This window comes from Rhinolophus sinicus, chromosome 16, assembly GCF_057876585.1.
Source record: "Rhinolophus sinicus isolate RSI-liver-muscle chromosome 16, RSI-T2T, whole genome shotgun sequence".
Classification (NCBI taxonomy): domain Eukaryota; kingdom Metazoa; phylum Chordata; class Mammalia; order Chiroptera; family Rhinolophidae; genus Rhinolophus; species Rhinolophus sinicus.
The window spans coordinates 76253040-76279358 of NC_142516.1; the positions used below are offsets into that span (position 1 = coordinate 76253040).

Genomic DNA, 26319 nt, shown 5'->3' on the forward strand with positions numbered 1-26319 from the left:
GGCACTCACCTTGGGCTCTGGCAGAGGGACGGTGACTCAGAAGGTGTTGGAGACATACAGGTGTGGGCAGACTGAGGTGTGTGGCTTAAGGGGGAGGACTGGAGGACAGTGGCATTTTCCCTGTATGAGGTCCTCCTCCGGTGCAGTCGGCAGGTAGGTACCATGTGTCCTGTGTTGACCCCACCCCCACAGGCCAAATCTGAATCTGATTGACTTGGTGAGCTCCACTGTTCCATACTGCTGACTCACTGGGACCCTGCCCCACCTAACTCCCCCAATGCCAGCAGAGGCACTTTCTCCAAGAGCAGCGAGACCCGCCCACATTGTACTCTTTCTTGGAAAACTATGGGAGTCTAGCAGGCCCCTGGCAGGAGGAAACTGGTCTCAGTGTCCTCTGAGACTTTTGCTGAGTGGCAACGGGCTTAGCACTGACACCAAACCAGAATTTACATTAACCTTGTGACCACAACTCTTCCTACTCTAGTGACTCCCTGTGACCCTGCCTCACCCAATTCATGTACAGCACAAGGCTTTATCAACAGCTGAACCTTACAAGAGCCAGCAGGTGGTAGCAGGCCTTGGGATGTCCTGGATTTTTGCAGAGATACCCCAGGCCCGGTACTGGTGGCAGATGTCCTTTGTTAATAGTGTGGCCTCTTCCACATGCCTCCAGGTTTACCACAGGCAGAGAACAACTGCAGATCACTTTGTAACTTCTACCAGGTAGACCCCAACAGGCTGTGGGTGACCTGGGCCTGCACCGGAGCCCTTCCCAAGAGGCCCCAGAACAAATACTTGGAGGTTGACTTCAGAACACAGCAGAACACCACCCAATTCAGAACACAGCAGAACACCACAGCAGCACACAAAAAGGGTGGTCTTAACAAGTATCAGAGCCCACTGGGGCAAAGCCCACTCAGTGGAGTAAGCCCTCTGTACAGCAGTGGGCTGTGGACATGGCCAAACCACATAGCCAGTCAGCCTAAGGGTCAGTCCCACCCACTGACGTGTCAATAGCAATCAAGGCTCAACTGTAACAGAAGGGCACACACAACCTGTACATGGGACACTCCTAGAGCATCTGGAGAAGGTGACCAGGGAGACTGTGCCACTGGGCGCCACAGGAAACCTATTACATAAGGCCACTCGGCCAAGACTAGGAGACATAGCAGATCTACCTAATACATAGAAACAAACACAGAAAGGCAGCCCGAGTGAGGAAACAAAGAAATGTGTCCCAAATGAAAAAACAGGAGAAAAATCCAGAAAAAGCACTAAATGGAATGGAGGTAATATCTGCTAATATTTGTTAATGCTTTTATATATTTCATTTCCCAGATTTTTCTTCTCTCAACAATTTACTGCTTACAAATCACCAAAAGATCAATATTAACATACCCTGATCTTCACTTTTATAGATGCCTGTGTCTGTGACAGGACTCGCTCATTGTCCATCAAAAATGCATCTTCTTTTTCCATATGAACAGAATCTCCATTTAGTTGGGGGTGCCAAAGTGCCCACCAAAAAACTTCCATTTTCCAATTTCTCTTGTGGCTCGGAATGACCATGCAACCTGATTCTGGTCAATGAGATTAGCTGGAATTTGTTAGAGGGATTTGTAGGAAAAGCCCTTGAAGCGGGCAGACTCCGCTGGCATCTGAGTTTGTGTTCTCCCAAAAGAACTTGAGACAAGGACTTGGATACAGGTGGTTTTACTTGAGATGTGAAAACAGGAAACAGAAATGGAGGGGAGAGTGGGAAGGGGAAAAGAGAAATGCGAATGAAGGAAGCATTAATGAGCCAGTTACCAGTGGGAGCCTCAGCCCCGCTTGGGACACTCTGAGGAGCTGTGTAGAGCATGACTCACGATTGCCTCACCAGAGGACAAGGAGGTTGGGCCTCTTGTTCTCCATTGGTTTGGATCCCTCTAGGGTTGTTAACTGCCCTACACTCACCAGTTGTTCTTGTTGGTGGTCTTCTGTGGCCCCATCAAAGCAAAGAGATTCTGTAGTGTGGCTGGTGTGTGATGCTTCCGCTGTGCATGGAACTATGTACACAGGGGACTATGTACAGCTGACTGAAATGAGAGACCAAGGGAATGTGACCAGAGCACCATAGCATCTCCCAGAGTCAGCATGTGTGCATAAAACCCACTTCTCCTTCTTTCAGCCCAGAGTGTAAATATGACAGCCGGAACTCTAGGAAGCCATGAGCATGAAAGAGGGCTGTACCCTAAGAAGGGCTGACTGGAAATCTAGAAGAAGTCTAGGTGCCTAGGTTCCTGCTGTCACCATAGAGTTAAGAAAGCCTTGGACAATATTACCCCGAGCTTGTTACATGAGATAAATAATAAGCCCTCACATTGTTTAAGCCTCAGTCGTTAGGTTTTCTTTTAAACATTGCTAAACTCAGTCCTAACTGATACACTTCTCTAGCACCAGCCACACTAGCCAGAATCAGCTACACAGGTACTGTTAATAAATCACTGTTGTTTTTTATTTATTTTTAATGTTTTTATTGTGTCTACTTCCTTCTAACTCAGTTCAGGCTGGGTTCCTACTTGGTGAGAGTTACCCAGAGGAAATCTTTCCCATTTTGAATTTTTTTGAAGCAGCCTGGAAATCAAGCAGCTTTTTTTCCTTACCTGTGCATGATATCAAAAACATCACTAAACATCTGCAGTCACTGAATTTATTTTCTTTTTAATAGATTTTGTATTAGTCAACACAGGCTAACTCCTATAAAAAACACTCCCAAATTTTCATGTCATGGTAAAAGTTTGTTTCTTGATTGTGTCACAATCCAAAGCAGGTTGGAGGGGGCTGTGCTCCATGCAGTCGTGCAGGGGCTAGTGCACCATCTGTTTAGTGTCTCTGCTATCCCATAATGCCTTGGAGGCCTCCACTTGATCTTCTGAGCAGCAAGAGAGAGAAGAGCAAGAGAGTGTGGGATTCCACAGGCAGTTTCATGGTCTGGGCTTAGGTGCAGTGTACTTACTTCTGCCACATTTTCTGATCAGAACTCAGTTACATGGCCCCATATATCTGCCGGGGAATCTGGGAGTTAAAGCTTAGCTGGGTGTCCAAGAGGAAAAGACAGTAGAGCATTTAATATACCTCTTCCACAGATGTCATTGTTTACAAAGTTTCCAAATGAAGCTTTCCAACCGTGACCATAGCCAGGAGAGTCCTGCTACCCCGGTCTCCAGAGACTTATGCTCACATCCCTTTAAACTTATTTTCACAAATTGTGTACCCCCTTGCATTTTAAAGTTTACACCTAAAATTTTCCATCATAAGTGTAAATAGTTGTGAAAGGATGTAATTTCTGACATATTATAAATATCAACATTTGTGATGGTGGAGATAATCCACTGCCCACATCCCCCTTCAAGGAAAGACTTGTTGCGCCCACTCCCTGTGCTGGGGCAATGCCACCAGCCTTAGGGCAGCCCTGTCAGGTCTGCCTCAGTTGCAGAGCTGCCTCATCCAAGGTCACATCCTTTTCCAGGCAGCCCACATCCCATGAGTGATTGCGGTGGGGGTGTAAAGGGACAGGGCGGACAGCTCTGACAGATGCTTTTAGTGGGAGAGCTCCCATGGGATTGGCCAAATCTGCCATGGGGCTGCATCATAGCTTGACTCACCCTCTACCTCTCCTGCTTCTTCCTTCTTCTTCCCGCAGGGTTCCTCCCAAGCGCATCCCCACTGAATATTCTGTATCGGAAACCCCATGTCACAACCACCAACATACACCAGCATTTCAAATTAAAATGACCATATTCCTCTGTGGCAAAAATATATAAATAAATCTAAACTCATTTTTTAAAACATTCCTCAGAACCATAAAGTTTCAAGCAATTAAAAATGTATTCTGGGTTGAAGAGAAAAAAGTAAATTTTTTGGAAGTGCATCTCTTACTATGACAGAATAGCATATTTTATGGTCCCTAGAATAAAGGATCAACATTAGGTGACACCAATATTTGAATTATGTCCTTGTTAGGCACTCTGAAAGTTTTTATACCTTGAAGAAATTCACTTGAAAATATTCAGGAAGGGTAAGGATACGCCATGCTTTTGTAAAGTGGGAGAAGGCCAATTTTTAAACTAAAGATGAAAAAGGAAAACCAGCAATACCTCCTGCTCATTTTTAGGAAAGAGTACAATTGCAAGTTGTTTTCTGAAAACCATCCAGGTATGGCTCAAGATCACAGAGCTAGTATACCCTTTGGAAAATATGTGTATTCAATGTGTAGACTGTTGTCCACTGCACAAAATTCTACTACCATTTTTTTTCCTTGTTTCTTCATTTCTGCTCTAGACGTGTAGATCACGTCAATCAATTCCAAACCACCTTCCAAGAGAAATATGCCCTCCCATGGTGCCTCCTGAAATGGCATCTCCTGTGATTGTGTGGGTACCCAGTGGCACCTGCCACAGATGATTGGACCAAGGGTGGTGTCTGATTTGACAACAGCCAGTCAGTCTATAGCCAAACCAGCAAACGACGGCCTCACATGAAATGATGAACTGAACCAATCAGAGGCCCTCTTTCAGAGGGATTTGGACTGGGCACATGGAGAAATCTATGCTGTTAAAAGAAAGTGCAAGGGGTAAGGTGATTCAGAAAGAGAGGAGCCAAAATGCAGAGTCACAGCTACAGGGCCAGGGCAAATCAGAACATGGGACGGCAAGCCCATGTGGGAGAAGCCTCAGGCCTGGGCAGAACTCGGTTCCCTGGATTCTCACAGCTCCTGATTTCCTCACTGTCCATGATGATAATGAGCATTCTGGCCCTCTGTTGCTGTGTAACAAACCACCCCCAAAACACAGTGGCTTCAAACAACAAGATTCATTTATTTTGCTTGTGAATTTGCAATTTGGGCAGAGCTTGGCAGGAACTACTTGTCTCTGTTCCCCGAAGCCTGGGGCCTCAGGTGGAATGACTGGGGACCCAGATCACAGGTAGTGGCCCAAATTCGGGTCTCCCAATTCTAACTGTGGTACTCCTTCCATCCCCCAGGATGAAAGCTGGACATCACCAGTATGTGCAAGTTGCTGGAGTCTCATCACCCTTTCCTTGTTTTTCCTGGAGGCTTTTTACTCACCCTTCAGCTCCATGGCTAGCACAGAACTCTCCGTGGGTAGAAGGTTGTAGAATAATAGCTGCAGCTAAAGTCCAATTGTCTGCAATTTGACCTGAACACTGTTGAATGAGGGCACAGATGGAATTGATGTCCTATAGGTGGCCCAAGGCAAAACTTGGCCAAATGAGTTCCTGCTTCACCCTGGGAGAATTATTAAATGGAAATGCTGGGAGCACTGAACAAAGAATACAGAAAAATCATAGTGTTCTATAAAGATGTCCCAATCATTCTTTTCTCCAGAGGCCTCAGACTGGTGGACTACAGAGGAAAATCCAGTCCACAGATATTTTTATCTTATTTGGTCCATACTGCACTTTAAAAGAAATTAACTGCTAACTTTTAAAACTTGGGAGAATTTGCATTTAAAAAATGGCTTTCTAACTTCTCTTAAGAAGACTGAAAGACATGGAAACACTGGGCGTACTTTCTCACATGGCATGTGTCAAGTGGATCTGGATGGCCCTGCGTCCCCAAGTGGCCAGGTCTCCTCAGCTAGACCTCCTGCCTGATTCCTTCTGGCTTTGAGTTTGAGATGCCCCTGGCTTTTCCAGGAAACATGAGTGGCAATCATTGGCCAGAAAGAATGTGTGTGGTGACATTTTACTTTTGCATTTCACAAATGCCTTCTCAGTCCCCAGTAATTTTAAATAGTTTCGAGGACTTGAGCTGGCACAAGTGACACAGGGTCGATGCATAAGGAACAAAATCGGGGTTGGCCCGGGAAGTCAAAAAGAGACATTCGCTTCTCGCCGAACGCCGCCAACATGGTGTTCAGGCACTTCGTGGAGGTTGGCCGGGTGGCCTACATCTCCTTTGGGCCTCACGCCAGGAAACTGGTCGCGATTGTAGATGTTATTGACCAGAACAGGGCTTTGGTTGATGGACCTTGCACTCAAGTAAGGAGGCAGGCTATGCCTTTCAAATGCATGCAGCTCACTGACTTCATCCTCAAGTTCCCACACAGTGCCCGCCAGAAGTATGTCCGAAAAGCCTGGGAGAAGGCAGATATCAATAAAAAATGGACAGCCACAAGATGGGCCAAGAAGATTGAAGCTAGAGAAAAGAAAGCCAAGATGACAGATTTTGATCGTTACAAAGTCATGAAGGCAAAGAAAATGAGGAACCGAATAATCAAGCTTGAAGTTAGGAAGCTTCAAAAGGCAGCGCTCCTGAAGGCTTCTCCCAAAAAGCACCTGCTGCTAAAGGTACAGCTGCAGCAGCTGCTGCTGCAAAGGTTCCAGCAAAAAAGACGGCTGCTGCAGGCAAGAAGGCTCCAGCCCAGAAGGTTCCTGCCCAGAAAGCTGCAGGCCAGAAGGCAGCACCTCCAAAAGCTCAGAAGGGTCCGAAAGCTCCAGCCCAGAAAGCACCTGCTCCAAAAGCATAAGAACAAAAACACTATTATAAAAGTAATAAAGGTTCTTTTTGACAAATTAAAAAAAAAAAAAAAAGAGACATTCGCTCCTCTTGCCATGGTGAAGTACAAAGTCTCCCTTTTAAATGGTGTGTAATGGATGTGTAGACTGGTGGGTTAGTTATGGCAAATATGTCCTTGTGTGTCATAGTTTAGGGTGAAGATTGTTGTCCAAAGATTGGGTATGAGGATTCTACAAGTATCGAAGAGGCACATTTGTCATGTGAGATTAGCTTCTCCCAGCCACACAGTTATACTATTTTTACTGCATTCCTCACAATCATTTTATTACCTATTAAATGCAAATTCCCAGGTCCTGATCATTCACCCTATGATGTTATTATTGTCATTTAGATCATTGTTTCCCAACTGATATAGGTTTGATTACTTTGAATAACAATGGCGTTCCTTATCCTGACCAGGGATGAGGAAAGATTTAGGTTTCCTAACCCAAATCCAGTGGGTTGTTGTGTGTCCAGTTGTGCTGTCTCTGAGCATGGGCACACCACTGTCTCATTTGTTATTGTATCTCAGGTACAATCTCAGTTAATATCTATGGTGGAATGATAATGTGTCTAGCACTGTGGGAAGCCCTGGGTATAGAGTGACAGATGACGTTGGGGAGCAAGATGACGTGATGGGGTGCGGTACATAGATGTTATCCTTACCTACTTATGGCAACTTAATTCCTAGTTCTCAGAAATTAATCTTATTTAGATTATGGAAGTAAGCCCTTTAAATTGCATTTTAAAATACCTAAATCCTGGAGACCAAGAAAGTTCAACTGAAAGCCTTCACAACACTTACAAATTTACTAGAAATTCAGTGGTATTTATATTTTCTTGTTGAAGATGATTTATAGGACCAATCTGGGTGCATGATTTTATCCCACTTCACTTATTCATTTTCAATTTTTTAATGGGCTCGGTTCTAATGAGTGTTTATTAAGGGCTTGCTACGTGTCAGGTTTAGGAGGAAGAGACTTGGAAAGGAATATGAGAAAGATGAGAGAGTGTTCTTGGTATAGGAGACTTGGTGTGGGGGCTTTGCCATCAGCAGATCTGGGTGGGGACACTGGTCCCTATTCTTCCTTACTAGCTGCTAAGTCTTGCCTCTTTGAGCCATTTTCCTCTTTTGTAAAATGGGCTGATCATATCCAACTCAAAGAGTTGTTAGGATATTTAAATGAGGTAAGTGACATAAAGTTCCGACCCTGATGGTGTCACATAAAGTGTGATCCATAAAAGGAAGCTATTTCCTCCCTGAGACACCCTGGTTTCCAGGAGCCAACAGGAGACTGGAGCGATTCAGTGGCAGATTCTCCCGAAAAGAGACCTAACATTTAAGGAATTGGTGCAGATAAAGTCTTCAAATGTTACCTGGTTTCCCAGAATAGTGAGACAAAGGAAGCCATGGTTATGACTGACGGTGGCATATTCTCTGTGCTTGGGCATAAACAGCTCACCTGGGGCAGTCAGCTTCTCTGGGAGCTCTGGCTCCCTTTGGGCACAATTATCATACTTCATGACACTATGAATATCTAATGATGGTCTTTTTCTTCCCAAAGAGCAAGGGGCTGTTTTGCATATTTTGCATCCTTTTAAAAGCTCTAAAATCACTTTGTAATGTGAAACACGTCTGTGGTGAGACTTTGTGTTGTTTGTTCTTATGCTTTCATGCAAAGATTGAGCAGAAGAATTTGCTATAAATGGCTTGCAATTATTTAGTGAAAAAGTATTAAAATAAAAATGGGTGGGCATCGATCAGACTTCTGGACAAATCCAAGCTCTCCCAACATGAATGGTTCTGGCCACAGACACACATTTATCCTAACTTAAAACTGAGGACTGCCTGCTTTGAGAGGCTCTGGTCTGTGCACGAGTGGCGTGGAACCTGGATGGGTGGGAGCACCTCCCCTGAGCCCACCCACTGGAACACGTTAACCCACATGGTGGGTCCACCTCAGAAAGATTTGGAAGAGGGCCCGCCCGATGGCTCAGGCGGTTGGAGCTCTGTGCTCCTAACTCCGAAGGCTGCTGGTTCGATTCCCACATGGGCCAGGGGGCTCTCAACCACAAGGTTGCCAGTTCAATGCCTCGAGTCCCACAAAGGATGGTGGGCTCTGCCCCCTGCATCTAAGATTGAACATGGCACCTTGAGCTGAGCTGCCTCCCGGATGGCTCAGTTGGTTGGAGCGCGGGCTTTCAACCACAAGGTTGCCAGTTCGATTCCTCGACTCCCACAAGGTATGGTGGACATTGCCCCCCACAACTAAGATTAAACACGGCACCTTGAACTGAGCTGCCACTGAGTTCCTGGATGTGGCTCCATTGGTTGGAGTGCGTCCTCTCAACCACAGTTGCCGGTTCGACTCCCGCAAGGGATGGTGGGCTGCGCCCCCTGCAACTAGCAATGGCAACTGGAGCTGTGCTGCGCCCTACACAACTAAGACTGAAAGGTCAACAACTTGAAGCTGAACGGCACCCTCCACAACTAAGATTGAAAGGACAACAACTTGACTGGAAAAAAGTCCTGGAAGTACACACTGTTGCCCAATAAAGTCCTGTTCCCCTTCCCCAATAAAAAATTCTGGAAAAAAAGAAAAGAAAGATTTGGAAGAGTGATTCTCAGCTCTAAGAGTCCAAAGGTTGAGAAATGAAGAAATTCTTGAAAAGGTTGATGTGGTACTTTCCATCTATTTTTTTCTTTGTAATTTCTGGTTGATTTTCATGTTGATGAGTTTCAAGATCAGTGTGTCTTATGAAAAGCCATCTGCTTCTTGTGCCACTTACTTCATCACCAGGAATCTACTGGGGGAAAAGAACTGGCTCTGTGTGTGTGTGTGTGTGTGTGTGTGTGTGTGTGATGGAGGAAGTCTCCCATGATTGTATTACTCTGCTATTCCTTGAGATTAACTGCAGTAGCAGCAAAGTCTTGATTGATTGGTGTGTCCAGTAAGTCATTGTGACAGAATTATCACCCAGGGAGTTGATCTCTTGAGATGATGGTAAGACTGTCAAGTGCAAAGATACTTAGCTAATTGTGTCCATATCATTTTTTATTAAAAAATAATAAAACAAAACAAAACAAAACAAAACAAAAAGCATGCTATTCTTTGCTCTACCCTGATGTATTATAGTTACTGCAAATTGCATATGACATTTCCATAGTTCTGTTGAATTCATCAATTGCAATCTCCATCTTTACAAACCTTATAAACTACTTATAAATAATTGTATAAACTAAGAGTGAATTCTATTTCCTTCTTGCTATATCACTTTTCTGGTTTCTGCTGGGAATGTATTGTGAACATTTGGTGTCTCCATGGTACATACTTAAGAAGAATAGCATGTCCTGCTGTAGATGAAGTTTAACATTTTTCTTTCCACAAATGGAACCTGAGAGGAGCTATTTCCCCTACATTCTTTCTCAAATGGAGCCACTAATGCAGACAATCTATATGACATAATTGTACGTATGCTGTGTGTATATGTATATTTTGACTAACCATGGGAATACTGTTCTGGTATTCCTTAGATTGATTACTTCTACCCCAAGATTTTGCCATCAGCTCTGGGCCTCTTGTCAGAGGCCTTTCTGGTTGAGTGAGAAAAGCAAGGCAGCGATGCCCTGTGTGGAGAGAACATGTGCTTTATGTTCACTGATGGGGAAAGGCTTTGCCACCCAAAAATGACAATGTGAAGACAAAGCAAACACAGTCTCCACTTTCCCAATGTAGACATTAGCTTTGGAAAATGTGTCTTCTGAAATTTCACCTCCCCCACCTCTGCTATCCAAATGGGGTCTCTTTCCAAGAAAAACATTAGCGGCTCCAGTTCTGCTTCTATTATCTTGCACACGATGTCTCTGTTTTAATAGAGGTACTTCTGGGTGTGTTTCAATGTTTCCAAGAGGAGAATAAAAAAGTGTGCTGGCAATCAGCTTTATTAGTAGTTGATGACAGGTATTTGCAGTCCTCAGAGAAATATGTAAAGATGGAGAAGACCAAAGCAGGTTCTTGTGATATTTTAATAACATCCCACCACCCAACACCACTCGCACAGACTGAGTTAGTCACCTCCTCCTCTGCTCCCAGAGTTCTTTTCGTGCTGCAACTATGGAACTCACGTTTTAATACATCTGCCTAGGCCAATTAGCCGGGTGCTCCTGAAGCTTAAAGATGGACTTGGCTGACTTTTCGATCCTTAGTGCTGAGGGCAATGTCTAGGACATAAGATAGATGCCTGCAGAATGAGTGGTAGAATAGAAGTTCAGCTGTTTTATCATACACAAGGACTTCCACATACCTTAGTGTATCTGAAGCTTCTAGAAACTCTGTCCCTTCCAGCCCTTCAGTTTTGGCTGCAGCAGTGGTAATTCAGCCACACATGGACCAAAACCAGTCATTCAGCATGGTGAGCACCATACAATGAATCAGTTAACTAAATTTTCCACTATTTAGACAGTTGACCTGATACTTTATCTAAATTTTAAAATCAATAATTTATAAGCATGCATGACTCTAGAATTGCTTTGGCATCTTGGGTTTTATCTCCTAAATTAAAAAGAAAAATTGAATTACCTTTTAAGAAAAATTAGAGGAAAATATTTTTACATGTTTTATACAGCTGAATTTTTCTAGTAAGTGCTTTTTCAAAACACCTATTTTGACGGAAATAAAATAAAGAAATAATTAAAAGGAGAATGTGGAGTTGTTCAACAGAAGTGGTTCTCAGATGTTAGCGAACACCAGAATCACCTGAAGGCCTTGTTAAAGCACAGGTGTCTGGGCAGGGCCTGAGGCTTTCCAATTCTAACGAGTTCAGAGGCAAAAGTGATGGTGACGGTGGCGCTGCTGGTCTGTAGACCACACTTGGAGAACCACTGACCTAGATGGTGAATTCAGACAGTGATCTCAATGATTCCAAAACAAGTTTATCAGTTGTTTGCTTTGATGTAATTGGATGGATGTCATTGGATATGTATTTCTATTTGTCTTACTGCTTTTCCTCATTTTAATACAAAGCATGCATTTATTTGATGGAGACACCAAATTAGTAGGTTGGTAGAATCGTTTAGTGGTGAACAGCCAGCTCTCAACAACAGCAAAAGCCCTGATTTATAGCATTTGCCTCCCATGGTGTAAATCCTCCTGCCACGGCTGATGTCAAGCTACCGCTATGAATTCCCATCTTGGGACTGGGAAGAGAAGTGCACACTGGACCAGCAGCAGGAGCTTTGCATTGGATGAGGCCCAGCCCTGTTACCTATCAGCCAGCTTCTGAGCTTGTTGCTTAATTTCTTTCACTTCAGTTTACTTCTCAGTAGAAAAGAGAATCAAAGCTCCTCTGGCTGCTGGAAGGAATAGCCAAGTCTACCCTAGAGCACCTGCCACAGGGTCACTCCGTGGGCAGTAGCTGTGACAGTAAGGACTTGCACCCTGCCACCCACCACTCTCAGATAGCTGCGCTGCCACTTTTTTAAATGCTGTCTTTGGTAAGATCGCTGCTGAGAGCAGTCACATCTCCTCAATCTCTCTCTCACATAAAACTTTCTGTGGGATGTCCCCTTGGTCTGAGCTTACATATGATTACTTAATTTGCTTTAAGAATCTGTTCAGCAACCAGTCTCAGCTCTGCTGGCACAGCATTAATTGCTTTGAAAAGTTTGCACTGAATGTTCTATTTATGCATCTCATTTTTTCGATCTGCGTCATTGACTTGGTTCTCTGTTCTATCCCCTAGAAGATTTCATCTCCTGGGTCAACCTGAAGGACGATCGGGATCTTTTTTAGCCATTTATTCCCTGCCTTTCTTGGGTAAATTCGTCATCTAAACATTGGTCTGGGGCTTGGATTGTAAATTATCCTGCATTCCTTCCACACAACAGCATGCTTAGGGGTTGGCAACCTGTAAGCAGTTAAAAGTAGGCATGGGATTTATAATTGTGAAAAGAAACTGGAAACAACTCAAGGACCAACAATAGGGGATTGGTTGAGTAAAGTCTGTATAGCCACAGGATGCCCACTACGCAGCAATTAAAACTGACATTTGTGAAGTGTTTTGAAGAATGTAAGAAAATGCTATGACTTGTTCTGTGACAAAATATATATACACACACAGACCCACACTGTGATCTCAACTATATACAAATAACAAAAATGCACAGAGAAAATGATAAAAGAAAATACACCAAAATATTAAAATTGCTTGTGACTGGGTAGAAAGATTAAGCATGTCAAAAATAATACTAATAAATGGAGCCACTTTAGAATGGAGCCAGAGCTGCCATGCCGGAGGAAGTGCCTCGCATGTCTCATGCCTCAAACCTTTGGAATGTTAAAACAGGGCAAAGAACCTTTGGACTGGGCCTAGGCAACCTTGTCCCCCAAAGAACAGTTTGCAAAGATAACAAGAAAGCAGACATTATGACTACTGGACTAAAAATTAAAAACATTGCTTAGAATTAACATCCCTATATTATGTTATCTGCACCTATAGAAATTCCTTCCTTCTATTAATATAATTGTTCCCCTTCCCTTCCTCATAAATACACATTGCCTTTGTCTCCTAATTGGAACACTATTTGGGCTTTTGCCTGAATCAGTACCTCCTGAATAGCTATTCTTTTGATCTTAAATAGATGTTTGTTGTCTCTCACTTTGTAAGGACTTTTATTTTTAGGTTAACAAGCAGGATCCTTGCTCCCCCATCTTCTTGCTATGATTTCCAGATTTTATATAATAGTTCCAGTTTATTGAGTACATGTGTGCCAGGCACAATGGTAGACTCTTTCTATATATTGTCTCTCGTCCCCAGGACAGAAGTCAAGGTAAGTTTTATTGCTGCTTTACAGGTAAGAAAACTGAGGTACTGAGAGATTAGCCAACTTGCCCAAGATGGCAAACTAAATAAGAGAACCAAGATTTGAAGTAACATCTTTTCGACTCCCAAACCCACACTCTTTCCCCCATACCACAATTTGAAGCTTATGCATTGCTTTTATGATGTTAAAGCCATGTGACAAACGTTGTTTTTAAAAAACATAGCATAATTTCATTTTAAATAGTGAAGGAAGCCTAGACAGAGACCATTTAAAGGCAGAAATATATGGTGGAGAAGGTCACTGGTAAACAAGCCTTCTGTATGATTTAGAAAACTGCCTTTGCTTCTGCTGACAGAGTCAACTTCACACCGAGGCACATGGCTCAGAGAGCTGAATGCAGGCTTGAGATGAGCCTCCTTTCCCTTTAGGCAAAGTGTACTGAGGCAGTAAACAACGTGGGCCACTGCAACTGGCCACCTTGGCTGGGCATCAGAAGCAGCATATCCCTGAGAGATAGATGGAGCATCTCTTCTGTCTGTTCTCACTTTCCTCTTCCACCTTCCCTTTCTCCGAGCTTCTTGTCCCTAGGGTTTCTTCCTGACTGCCCTCTCTATTTTGAGGCTTTATGTGCTGAGAGGGGTGTGTGCTCGCAGTATCCTGTCCTTTAATGCCCTTCCTTGGATGGTAGCATCTTTGTCTTACGTCTTGGACAACAGGTTTATAGGCAGAATCCTTCCATGTTCGAGATGATAGTTATTTACCCTGAGAATAGAAGACTTGAGCATATAGTATTTGAACCACTGAGCTTTAAACCTAAGTTTAAACCCTCTCTGCTGATCATGTAGACTTTCAGTACTTCTCTTTGCATCCACTGCGATCCCATGATTCTTTGCCTATCTCTATTATTGTACATATTGCACTTTTTTGTTAACCATCTGTTTATGCCTCTGTTTCTGCTTTTAGACCAAGAGCTCTTTAAGGGCAGGACCATATCTTCCTTTCTGTACCCTGTCACATGAATTTGGTCAGAAAGGATGTGAATGACCACATCTCAAAAAACTGGGAAGCCACATGTGACCTTGAGTAATCACAGTGTGTCCCAATCAAGACTCACGAACGATTTGGGACAGCACTGTTCTTAGGCTCTTCATGGGCTTAATCGCTCAGGGAGCATGGAATGCTTTCTTGTGTCCCACCAAGTCCTCTCCAGCTTTAATTTGTGTCCTTTCCCTTATTTTCATTCCTGAAGACCACAAAGATACTGATTTCTATTTGCTTCATAAAAACGCTCACACACATATGTGTTTATACTTACGTTGTTCCAAAAAGGATTTCAATTGGCTCATAGGAACATAAAAAAGTCCCACATAACAGCATGAATATAGGAACAAAAGAGAAACAAAAGAAAGAGAGAGAAACAAGGGAGAGGACATGATCATTCACATATTGGAAGACAGAGTCAAATTCCTATTAAAAAGGTAGACACCTTCTTAGTCACAGGGGCCATTACATAGTGTTAACTTTGACCTAGCTGTGTTCACTTGAGCTGCTCCTACCTCAGTGAACCATATCTCATTCCTAAACGTTCAGGCGTGGTGGTCCTGTGGCACACACAAGTTTATCCTCTTGACCAATTCCCACCAAAACCTACCCAGAGAAGATGAGCAGGTTTCTCTCAGTCCTCCTGCTGACAGCTCTGAACCCCAGTCTGAGCCCCCGTAAGCCTCGCACAGGCCAGTTGGTGGGATGGCACAATGAGAGCGTTAACCCCAGTCTCAGCCCTGTCAAGCTCATCCAGGAAAGGAAGGATACATAGGTATATACGGCAAGAATGTTCTGAAAATCTGTAAGAGGTTGAGATTTCTTAGTTGCTTAATTAGCCGGAAGACACCAAGAAGTTATCGCAGAATCCACAGCATTATCCTAGGAACAATGGATGTTTTCAAAATTGCATTTTTTGAGTTCTTGAATATAAAAACAGTTACATAATGGAGGAGGGGGCCATAATACCCCCAATCCTTGGACATCAGACCCATACACATTGTAAATACATACATATCGTGGACTTACAAGTTTGACTGAGACACTGTCCTCCCTTTTAAGAGAAAAAAAAAAGTATCTTAAGTAATTCTGGACTATATGGACAACAAAGGGAGGGAGAGAGGAAGAGCTGACCCACTCACCGTACACCAGATGCTCTTTCCACAACGATTTCATTCACAATTCCTTTATGCCTTGCTCTGGGAATAATAGCTTTTATTTCAAAACCTGGAAATTCTCAGATACTCCTGCTCATATATCCAGAGAAAGGGAGTTGGTAAAGATGGAGAAAGCAAAGGAGACCCTGGATTGGTCAGCCCTCCTGGTAGTAAGTCTCAGGAATCAGTTTAGCTCGGGGAAAAATGGGGGATTTATTTCACAGACTCCATAGGACAATTGAATAACTAAGCTATAGGCAAGCAAGAGTAACAATTGGGACTCAAAGAACCAGAATGTAGAGCTCAACTCTCCCAAGATTTTTGCTCCATCTCTCTCTTTTTTGCTTTTTTCTGCATTTCATCTTAATTCACTCAGGTTGACTTTCTCCAGTCTTTCAGCATCACTACCAGAGAGCAGGTGAATCTTTCTCTTCAGTTATACTTTAAGAAATCACAGGGAAGGGCACTGATTAGGTCAGGTGCTCACTCCTGAACCAATCAACTATGGCCAGATGTGTGTCAGAGAGGGCCTGTGACTGACTCGATGTTAAGCAGGAGACTTTCTTGGTCAATGGACTCTGGCCCAGGAAACGAGGTCGAGTAAAACCTTGGAAGCCCCCTACTTGAACCCCAAGGCAGAGGTAAAAGCAGCACTTCTCTGAAGAAAGGGAAAAAGAGCTAAACGAAAAAGACAGCAGAGCTCTATCACACTACAAACCCACAGCGATCACATAGATGTCAGGCCCAATGGAGTGGACAGGCCTGGCAGATGGAGCACTGTTTGCTAATAGGATGCTCCTCCCCTCACCCTCAGCAGGAGAGAGAGAATCTCCCTGGTCTATGGGAGGTTAGGAGCCCTGTAGCCCCAAGACCACAATGTCTTCATTTACATAGAGAGTTCACGGTAGGTGCTTGGAAGGGTATAAGCAGTTCTTTCTCAATATTCCTCAGGAAATAAGTAATAGATATAAGGTCAAAATAAGAAAATAAATGAGTGTCAGTATCGTTTTCTATAAGCTACAGAAATGGCATAGCTGCACATGCACGAGACAATAAAAATATAGTAGTAAAATCATTTATGGAGCGTTTTCTACAATAAATGCATTTTAAGTTTTAACAGGACTATTTAATAATCCTTAATAGTTCTCAGTCTTTCTTGCTTTTGTGGTTTCTCTGTGACCTCCTGTAGCTCTGCGAGTTTTCACAGGACCTTGTTCCTAAAAAGATGGTGGCTTCAGTCAATCATTTGATAACAATATAGTGTATCCATGTTCTGAGCCAGACACTGTGTTAAGTGCTATGAGTATTGTGCTGAGTGAGACAAAAACTGTCCCTGCCCTCACAGAGTTTGCATTCTAATGAAGAGTACAACTATAAACAAGTATTGCAGATTGGATCTTAAGGGGAAGAAATTCAGGGAGCCATAAACATTTCAAATGAGTGAACCTATTGTTGCACATAAAAAGGGCTGGTCATCACAGAAGTGAACCCCAGGCCTGCCCTGGTCCAGGTTACATAGCAGTACACCTGCCCTTCTCAGAAAAAACCTCCAAGTTCACACAGATCAATTAAAATAGAGGTTAGTAGGGCTAGGGCTAGATGGGGACTTGTTCTCTGTGGTTCTCTGTAAGTGTAGGTTCCCCAGGCTAAAAGTTACACCACAGACTGGGTAGTTCTCATCCACTTTCTTTTTTTTTATTATTATTATTATTTTTTTAATGTTTAGTTCTGGTAATGGTGGCATAGAGTTTATCATCTCCATGTCCTCTTTTTTTTATTTTATCTTTTTTATCGGGGAAGGGGAACAGGACTTTATTGGGGAACAGTGTGTACTTCCAGGACTTTTTTTTTTTTTCCAAGTCAAGTTGTCCTTTCAATCTTAGTTGTGGAGGGTGCCGTTCAGCTTCAAGTTGTTGTCCTTTCAGTCTTAGTTGTGGAGGGTGCAGCTCAGCTCCAGGTCCAGTTGCCGTTGCTAGTTGCAGGGGGCACAGCCCACCATCCCTTGCGGGAGTCGAACCGGCAACCTTGTGGTTGAGAGCCTGTGTTCCAATCAACTGAGCCATCCGGGAGCTCAGCAGCAGCTCAGCTCAAGGTGCCGTGCTCAATTTTAGTTGCAGGGGGCGCTGCCCACCATCCCTTGCGGGAGTCAAGGAATCAAACTGGCAACCTTGTGGTTGAGAGGACACGCTCCAACCAACCGAGCCATCCGGGAGGCAGCTCAACTCAAGGTGCCGTGTTCAATCTTAGTTGCAGGGGGCAGAGCTCTCATCCACTTTCAATAAAAATGTCTGAAGTGGTAGCTCTGTTCAATTCATGGATATATTGCAGGAGAACAGAAGAAAGCTCTTGTCTCTTGTATTCAAGGGAGTGAGCTGTTTGTCCCCCTTTGAATTCAAGATTTAAAAAAAACACACACAAAAATCTGTTGTGATTACAAACAAACAAATAAAAACTGAACGTTCTAGAAGACAACATAAGAAAAGATGGACTGCATGGACATGTGAGATGTTTTCATAAATGGCTAGTGAAAAGCTTAAAGAGGATGAGTGTTTTCAAAAGATTATTAGGTTTTGAAGAACAACTCTATCCATTAGGATAAGTCTAGGTAATAATACTGCAGTAACAATGACCTTGAAAGACTTAGTGGCTTAAACAACAATGGATTGTTTCTTACATTACACATAAATTCCAAGTTGGCAAGGGACCTGGCCCATCCTAGTTTATCAGGGATCCAGTGATGGAGGATGCACACATTTCCACAATAACTGGGAGTAGGAAAAGAAGGTATGTTGAATCATGTGTTGGCTCTTACAGCTTCTGCCTGGAAATGGCACGTGCCACTTTTGCTTACTTTTTTTTTGGCCAAAGCAAGTCACATGGTTATACCTAATTTGAATGGGGCAAGAGAGTGCCATACTACACCAATGACTGATTTCATAAAAAATTATAATCATTCAGAATGATATTTTTAAGGACTGGAAATCTAATTTGGCTATATTTAGTGTCCCATATGTTTTAATTTTTAGAAGGTATTTTCCAAGTCTTTAATCATCTCCATGAGACACTTGATTAATGCATAGAGAGGTGGAGTTTAATTATCCTCCCCTTGACTCTGGGCTGGCTTTAGTTAACTTCTTGACCAACAGAATGAGACAGAAGTGATGTTATGGGACTTTTGAGGTTAAGGCAGGAGAAGCCTTGCAGCTCCCGCCAAGTCCCCGTGTACCTGTGATGGGCAGAGCACGTGCCAACCTAGGATGCACGTGGAGCATGAGGTGCTTATACTCGGAGCCTTGAGCTGCCAGGTAATCAGTTCCACTATCATGATATCACCATGATGGGGAGACCATGTGGAGAGACCACATGGAAAAACCCAGAGACAAACAAGGAGAAAAATGCTGCCAGTGGGACACGAGTTGACTTTTTTGGTTTGACTCTTTTGGGTAAATGTATTTCTGCCCTTCAAATGTTGTGTGAGTGTGTAAGTATCCTTGGGAGCAATCATTCCCCTAATGGATATCTTCAGGCTTTAATTCCTGAGGGTGAAGATGTTTTTTTTCTTAAGAGTTTGGGAGGAATTGAAGTCTGCTCTTGAAGGGAAAGGAGGGGAGAGAAGTCGTTTTGAGGCCTGAATTATTGCCTGAGGTGAGATGTACTTGTGTGTGGACAGCTAGCAATCAGCACAAAAGTAAAACACACCCAAGAGTGAAGTCCCTGGAGGACTTCCCACCTTCACCCCCAACCCCATTGTGTAGGACCACCCTGAGCTGGAAGCAGAGTGGGCTCTGAGGAGATCTGAGATGGATCATGTGTTGTATTATGTCTACTGAAAACCCCCAGTCACCTTATGAAAGCTGTTTGGGTTTTTTGAGGAGAAATAATAAATAGCAGCCCTCTTTCTCACCCAAGCCAAAAACAAATTGAAAAAAAAAATCCCACAAAATGTGTGTAAACTGGGGACTGAAACTTCACATTTATTCTCATAAAGCTGATGATGGAGGATGCAACTTGACATCTTCAGAGGTTCACTCTGTGAACCCCAGGATTAGTCAGACTTCATCATCTAGTCATAGAAAGCATTGGATGACAGTGGGACTCCCAAAGTGTGCAAAACTGATGACACAGGAGCATAGAAAACACACGCTTCCTGTTGGCATCTGAAAGAAAAGAGAGAGGGACTGAAATGAACAAGCTCAATGTATTTCTCCCAAATTTATAAAAAGGTAAGTTTCTGTTCATCCCTGGATGGAGTAAACAGAGTCAGAGAGAGACTAGGACTCTTACACTAGTGAGCCCCCCCAATGGAAGAAACCAGTAAGAACGGAGATGGAGCACCTCCCCCAATGGTGGAGTAGATGGTCACCTTGCAAGATGGGTACAGGCCTTGGCCCTAGCAACACAGAGCTGGAGCAATCATGTGAGTCTTGAGACCTGAAATACAGATTCACCAGATCTTATGCTTACTTCTCATTTCATGTCAGCAAGCATTTATGATGTGTGATCAAGAAATACAGTTAATGTTTAAATTTAAAAAAAATTACAGTAAAAGGCACATTGCCATTAGTCCCCATCAAAATACTCCCCCTTACTTCAAACACACTTATCCCATCATTCTTGCCACTTTCTGGAGTAGTTCTGGAAGTCCTCTTTTGTGAATGTCTTTAGGTATACTGTCGTGGCTGCCCTGATGTCTTGTATCAATTCGAAACATTTACCTTCTATGGTTATTTTGACTTTGGGGAAGAGCCAAAAGTCGCATGGTGCCAGATCTGGTGAATAAAGTGGATGGGGACACACTGTAATGTTTTTATTTGACAGAAATTGCCATGTAGCAGAAGCAATGTGTGACACAGAGCATTCTCATGATGGAGGATGATTTATGGCACACTTTAAAACACACCTCTCAACTGTAGCTCACACCCAACTCATACCCAACTGATTGCACCAAACAAGCTGAAACTTGTCACACACTGTTACTAAAGTTCAACAAGCCGCTTCCCGTATTGAAGATCCCTGCCTTTCCATCGGATGGCACTCGGCAGCAGCATTCACTGTAATTTTTGATCATACCTTGTATTAGGTGTCTGCTTTAACATCACCCTTTGATTGTGTGATCTTAACTCTGAGGACCTACATTAATGAAAGTATAGGGTGAACTACTAGAACGAAAAAGCTCTCAAGACAAAGGGTCTATGCCAGGCAGTTTAACCAAGTTCTAGAACAAGGAGATGAGTAGGAGGATATCCTGCTATTAAGGAGATGTATATTCAGACAGACAAGTATAAAACAGTAGTGTCTACTGGGGTCATGTCCATAGCATCGAGGAAATAAAGAAGCAATCAGTTTTGTCTGGGGGTGGCGGTTGGTGAAGGCACACAGAAGAGGTGATGGCTGAGCTGAGCCTTGAAAAAAGAGTGGGGGATTTGCCAAGTTAGAGAACAACTTATGGAAGTGCATGGAGAGAGCAAGCCATATGCCCACATTACATCAGGTTCTGGGTCCAAAATGGCCGTGCTTGTGGTAATGGAGAATAGGATGTCCAACATAATAATAGCTTTTCATGTTCTAGAAATTCTAGAAGTACACAGAGTCTTTCCATCCTTTTTTCCAAGTCAAGCCATAATGACAATGAGTGAAAATAAGCCAAAATTAAAACAGCATTTGCACCATTATTAAACTAACATTGAAATGCAATATATAAAAACTTTAGAAAATCTTTTGAAGGTATCATAAGGATTAAGTAAAGCCACAGAATGTCTTTATGGACAATAGAGAAATAAACAAAAAAGGAGGGAGTTTATAATGAACTCCAAAGAGCTGACCAAATTTCCTCTAACTTTCAGGATTCTGTTATTATTCTATTTTCTTAAGCTCAGAAGATGTTTAGATTTTTCTAGAAGACAGTTTCTTGGAGAAAGTTAGAGAGAGAAAAACCAATTCAAAAGCATATTTACTGGGCATCTTTCCACTCTAGGCTTGGTGTTGCAGCATGTGAGAAAAGTAAATTATCTCTTTAATGAATATTTAATGATCAATGTTTAATATTTAATTAATAAAATTTTATTATGCTCAGTCTAAATATGTTCCTAAAAGTGAAGTTCCAGTCCATTTTGGTTTTTATAAGAGGAAAAGGGATATTCTTCATTGAAATAAGTTAATCTGAAGCAATTGTGGGGGATGCATTGCTTAAGTGTTTGATGAATAAATGTAAGCCCCTATGCAAATTTCAAGTTTTTTCTGATGCTCAGAAGGTAGAATCTTTCTTTGGAAGAGAGAAAACAATTCCTTTTTAACTGGGGACACAAAAATAATAATGGGAATTCATATTGCTGACCTGAAAATGTACTGTTTGGTGTCAATCAAATGTCGTTCATCACTGCTAATTCAACTCCAACAGGACTCCCCAGTTTGTGGTGCAGTGAAGGAAGAGACTTTATTCAGTGCAAACAGCTCAATTGTGATATAGCATGGCTATGTAACAGCATGGCTGTGAGGTGACCCTGTGGCGTGGTGGCCCCGGGTGGTGCAGCTCTGCTCCACTCCAGTGATGCAGCTCATCCCCTCCCTAGCAAGACAGCTCCATTCTGATGAGATAGCTTTTGTTTTATAGCTTCAACCAGAGAAATGCTTTCTACAGTGGAAACTGATTATGTGCTCCCTGGGCCAAAGGGAGCTGATTTGTGTATAGAGAAGTCTCTACCCTTGGCCCCTGATTGGTCTATCCTCATGAAAATGAAGACTCAAATCTTCACAGATTGATTGATGCAAAAAGCACTGTCCAGATTGGTCGGACTGGAGCTACTCTAATTTGCTGGTGAAGAAACAAATGAGGATATAGCTGCACAGCTCTGATTGGACAGGGAATGTCTTAGTCCTATTGGTTGAAATATGATTCCAGGAACTACTTTATAAGGTGTGACTCAGATGGCAGGAACACAGTGTAGGCAGGCAGTGCAATTGGCAGTGGTTCAGTGCAGGATTCTCCCTGAAACATGACTTGCATGAGAGGCCCTTGTTTAGCAATGGCTGCTCAGCTCTGCTGATAAATTTGAGCCCAATTAGCCACTAAGAACCATTCTTAATAGGTACATTCACTCTCGGGGTCAACATTGGCTTAAATGTCTCTCTGATCTGGCTTTTTTACAAGCTGTGGGGAGGAGAAAAGTTTGGATCTTTGAGACTCTCATTCCAGTTGTTAAGCAGAAGTGACAGACATGTTGTATTCATTTACAAATACTTGCTGAATACTGTGGTAGTCATTAGGATTCTCCACAAATATCCTGGTTCACCTCTCTTTCTGAGCTTGGTATTAAGTTTGAACTTTCCTGTCTCTTGGAAGTGAGGTGTGGCCATGTGACTTGCTGTGGCCAATGAAATGTGAAAGGTCTAAGTGTTAGGGTGTGACTCACCACATTCCCTTCTCCATGTATCCGCAACCATGGAGGCACATGGCAAGATGGCCCCTCTGTGTCTGAGTTCATTTGATGAGGAAATCCTCTCAGTAAGAAATAAAGTTATTGCTTTGAGTCACAAGATCTGGAAGTTGTTTGTTAGTTATTCTAGCATAATGGGGACTCTGCCAACTGACAGCTGTCCACAATGTAAGCAATGTGGTGCTAGGCTTCGAGGACAAGACAAGATGCTAGTCAAAAACTATCCTTCCTCTTCAGAAACTCCTGCCCCAGGGAGAAAGAGAGACAGGAACACAATTATGAAGTAGCAGATAGACCCAGGTAAATAGTAAACTGAGCCTCAGAGGAATTCAAAAATAAAGAAAAAAGTGGTGAGATCTGTTTCTTTCCTGTGAAACATGAAGGAAAAAGAAGAGAAAAAATATCTTACATATTTAGTTACAATCTGATTTAGTAAACTTACATGATCTATGCTATTCATAGTGACGTGATGGAATTGTTTCTATGCTAGTGGGAACCTTGATATGCTGCTTGGTATATTTAAGTATTCCTATGAGAAGTCGACTTCCAGGATGGCAAGTGAGAGTTGCATTTTGAATCAATTCCAGTAGATAAGTAATAGCTGCCTGGCATTTTATTTGAAAAAGATTACGATGCTGCATTCCGGTTCAGGAGCAAAGTGATGTGATCAATTAGCAATGCCTGGCTTGTCTATAGGAGAGGGGTGTTGCAGCCATATGTTACTATTTGCCAACCTATGCCTAGCTATAGCAGAATAATTATTTGACAGCTTATCATGACTCCCCACCCTACCCTCCAAAAAAGAATGGAATAGCCAGGAAAACTCACATCTAGAAACTAAGCATATACTCCTGGGGAATAACAAGAAATATAATATACAATTTCAATGCCCTGCCATACACACACACATAGCAGCGTAGTTACATAAATAAGGTTAACACACATGAAGAAGAAGAAAAATATACATTATCTTGTTTCTGCTTTCTTAACTCTAATGTGATGGTTAAAGAATAGGTTAAGTCGCTGTAACAAAAAGACCTCAAAAACAGTAACATCATTTCTCTTTCACAAAATAGTCCATGAGCAGCTCTGCCATCTTTGCTATGGGGCTCCGTCAGGGACTAAGGCAGCTGCTCCAGTGTGCATGGCTGATGATAGCTCCTACAGGAAGTCTAGGAAAAGAGACTTTACCGCTAATGAGCAGAGCTCATGACCACTCGCATTTCATTGGCCCCCAACTTGGTCTATGATTACACCAAGATTCAAGGAATCTGGAAAATGTATTCCTTAGATAGACAGCATGGCTCAGCTTCACTTTGGGGTGTTCTATGACCCAAAGGAAGAAAAGGAGGACGTATACTCATACACATTGGGAGAAGTCAGCAATCTCCATTGCAGCTATAGGAGAAGAGAGAGACCAATTTATTCCAAAGATTCAGGAAACCCTTCCTTCAAGAAGGAATAGAGGGGCCGGCCCGGTAGGTCAGGTGGGTAGAGCTCCGAGCTCTTAATTCAGAAGGCTGCCAGTTGGATTCCCACATGGCCAGTGGGCTCTCAACCACCAGGTTGCCTGTTCGACTCCTCAACTCCTGCAAAGGATGGTGGGCAGCGCCCCCTGCAACTAACAATGGCAACTGGACCTGGAGCTGAGCTGTGCCCTTCACAACTAAGATTGAAAAGACAACAGCTTGACTTGGAGAAGGTCCTGGAACTACACACTGTTCCCCAATAAAGTCCTGTTAAAAAAAAAAAAAAAAAGGGACTGAAATTGGTAGAGAAGAGAAGAGAGAGACTCAAAAATAAGATTTCCTAAAATGTTCACCAATAACATTCACCAGTTGGTGAATGTTCACCAATCATCACTAATAAGCCATCAACATCATGTACCTACGGACATTACGTACTGAGAAAGGCAAAACATCACCTTGTATTCTTGCTAAAAATGCACAACATCTATTTAATCATGAGAAAATATTACATAAATCCAAATTGAGGAACTTTTTACAAACTAGCTGACTCTCTTCAAAAGTGTCAAGATTCTAAAAGAAAAACAACTGCAGAACTGGCCCAGATTGGAGGAAATGACACATAACAACTAAACACAGTGTGGGATCCTGGACCAGAAAAAAGAACATTAATGGGAAAGACCAAATTCAAGTGAGATGTAGATTAGTTATTGGTGTTTTAACCAATGTTAATTTCCTGATTTTGATAACTGTACTATGGACATGAAGGTGTTTACTTTAAGGAAAGCTGGGTGAATATTACATGGAGAAAGCTACTATTTTTGTAACTTTTCTGTAAGTCTAAAATTATTTCAAAATGAAAAGTTGAAAAAAAAGGCTGATGAAGTCTACATAGTCAGAGACCCAGGCACTGTGAAGGACATCTTCCTGTTGTCCTTTCTGGGCTATTCTAAATGTTATTTAATTCTACATTCCTTTATTCACTCCTCGAACCTGCAGCCTGAAGGATTCATTTCCAGTACAGTTCTGACTATCCTGTTGTGCCTCTTTGGACTCTGCTTTGGCTTCCCACTGCCTGGTGGATTAAACCCACACTCTTTACGACAGCTTACAGGTCTTAATGGTCTAGTTTAAACCATTAGCTTCTCCATTCTCAACTCCTGCCACTTCCAGACATTCACTCCTCTCCAACCCCACAGAACCTCTCACACATTATAAAATATTCCATTTCTATCCCCATCTCCTGGAATTCACACTTACTGTTCTGCTACGTGGGATGCCTCTCCCACGTTACTTCCCCCCTTCCTTTCTGGTGAATTCCTATGTTTTCTTAGAAACGCAGCCTAAATATTACTTCCTCTTCAATGCCCTTTATTATTCCTCTTAGAAGTACTGTTTTATACCAGAACTTGTTTTGGCTTTTTTTGTTTTTTGTTTTTTTAACTCCTATCATTAATACTGTGATTCATCTATTCTTTCATGGTCAGGTATGGTAGTTCTTGGATAATAAAGACAAAGGACAGAACTTCTGTTTCCAAGGAGCTCCTGGTGAGGTAAGTGAAGCTAGAGGTTTAGCCAGTGGTCATAGTACAGTGTGATTGGTGGTATAATAAGGGTCAACACAGAGTACAGTTGACCCTTGAATAATGTGGGTTCAAAATACGTGGATGTTTTTCAATAAATACTGTAAATGTAGTTCCTCTTCTTTATGATTTTCTTAATAATATTTTCTTTCCTCTAGTTTACTTTATTTTGAAAATACAGTATGTGATACATATAACATACAAAATATGTGTTAACTGTTTATGTTATTGAGAAGTCTTCTGGTGAACAGTAG

The 26319-nt window shown here is 42.5% G+C and overlaps 1 protein-coding gene across 1 annotated transcript; it reads left to right on the top strand.

Annotated features, from left to right (window-relative positions):
• The first annotated feature begins 5896 nt into the window (after positions 1 to 5896).
• On the top strand, positions 5897 to 6536 carry LOC109434744 (large ribosomal subunit protein eL14-like). The gene is given in 2 exon segments (XM_088792817.1): positions 5897 to 6337; positions 6340 to 6536. Coding segments are annotated over 2 exon segments (618 nt in total). The 5' UTR covers positions 5897 to 5913; the 3' UTR covers positions 6534 to 6536.
• Positions 6537 to 26319: the final 19783 nt, after the last annotated feature.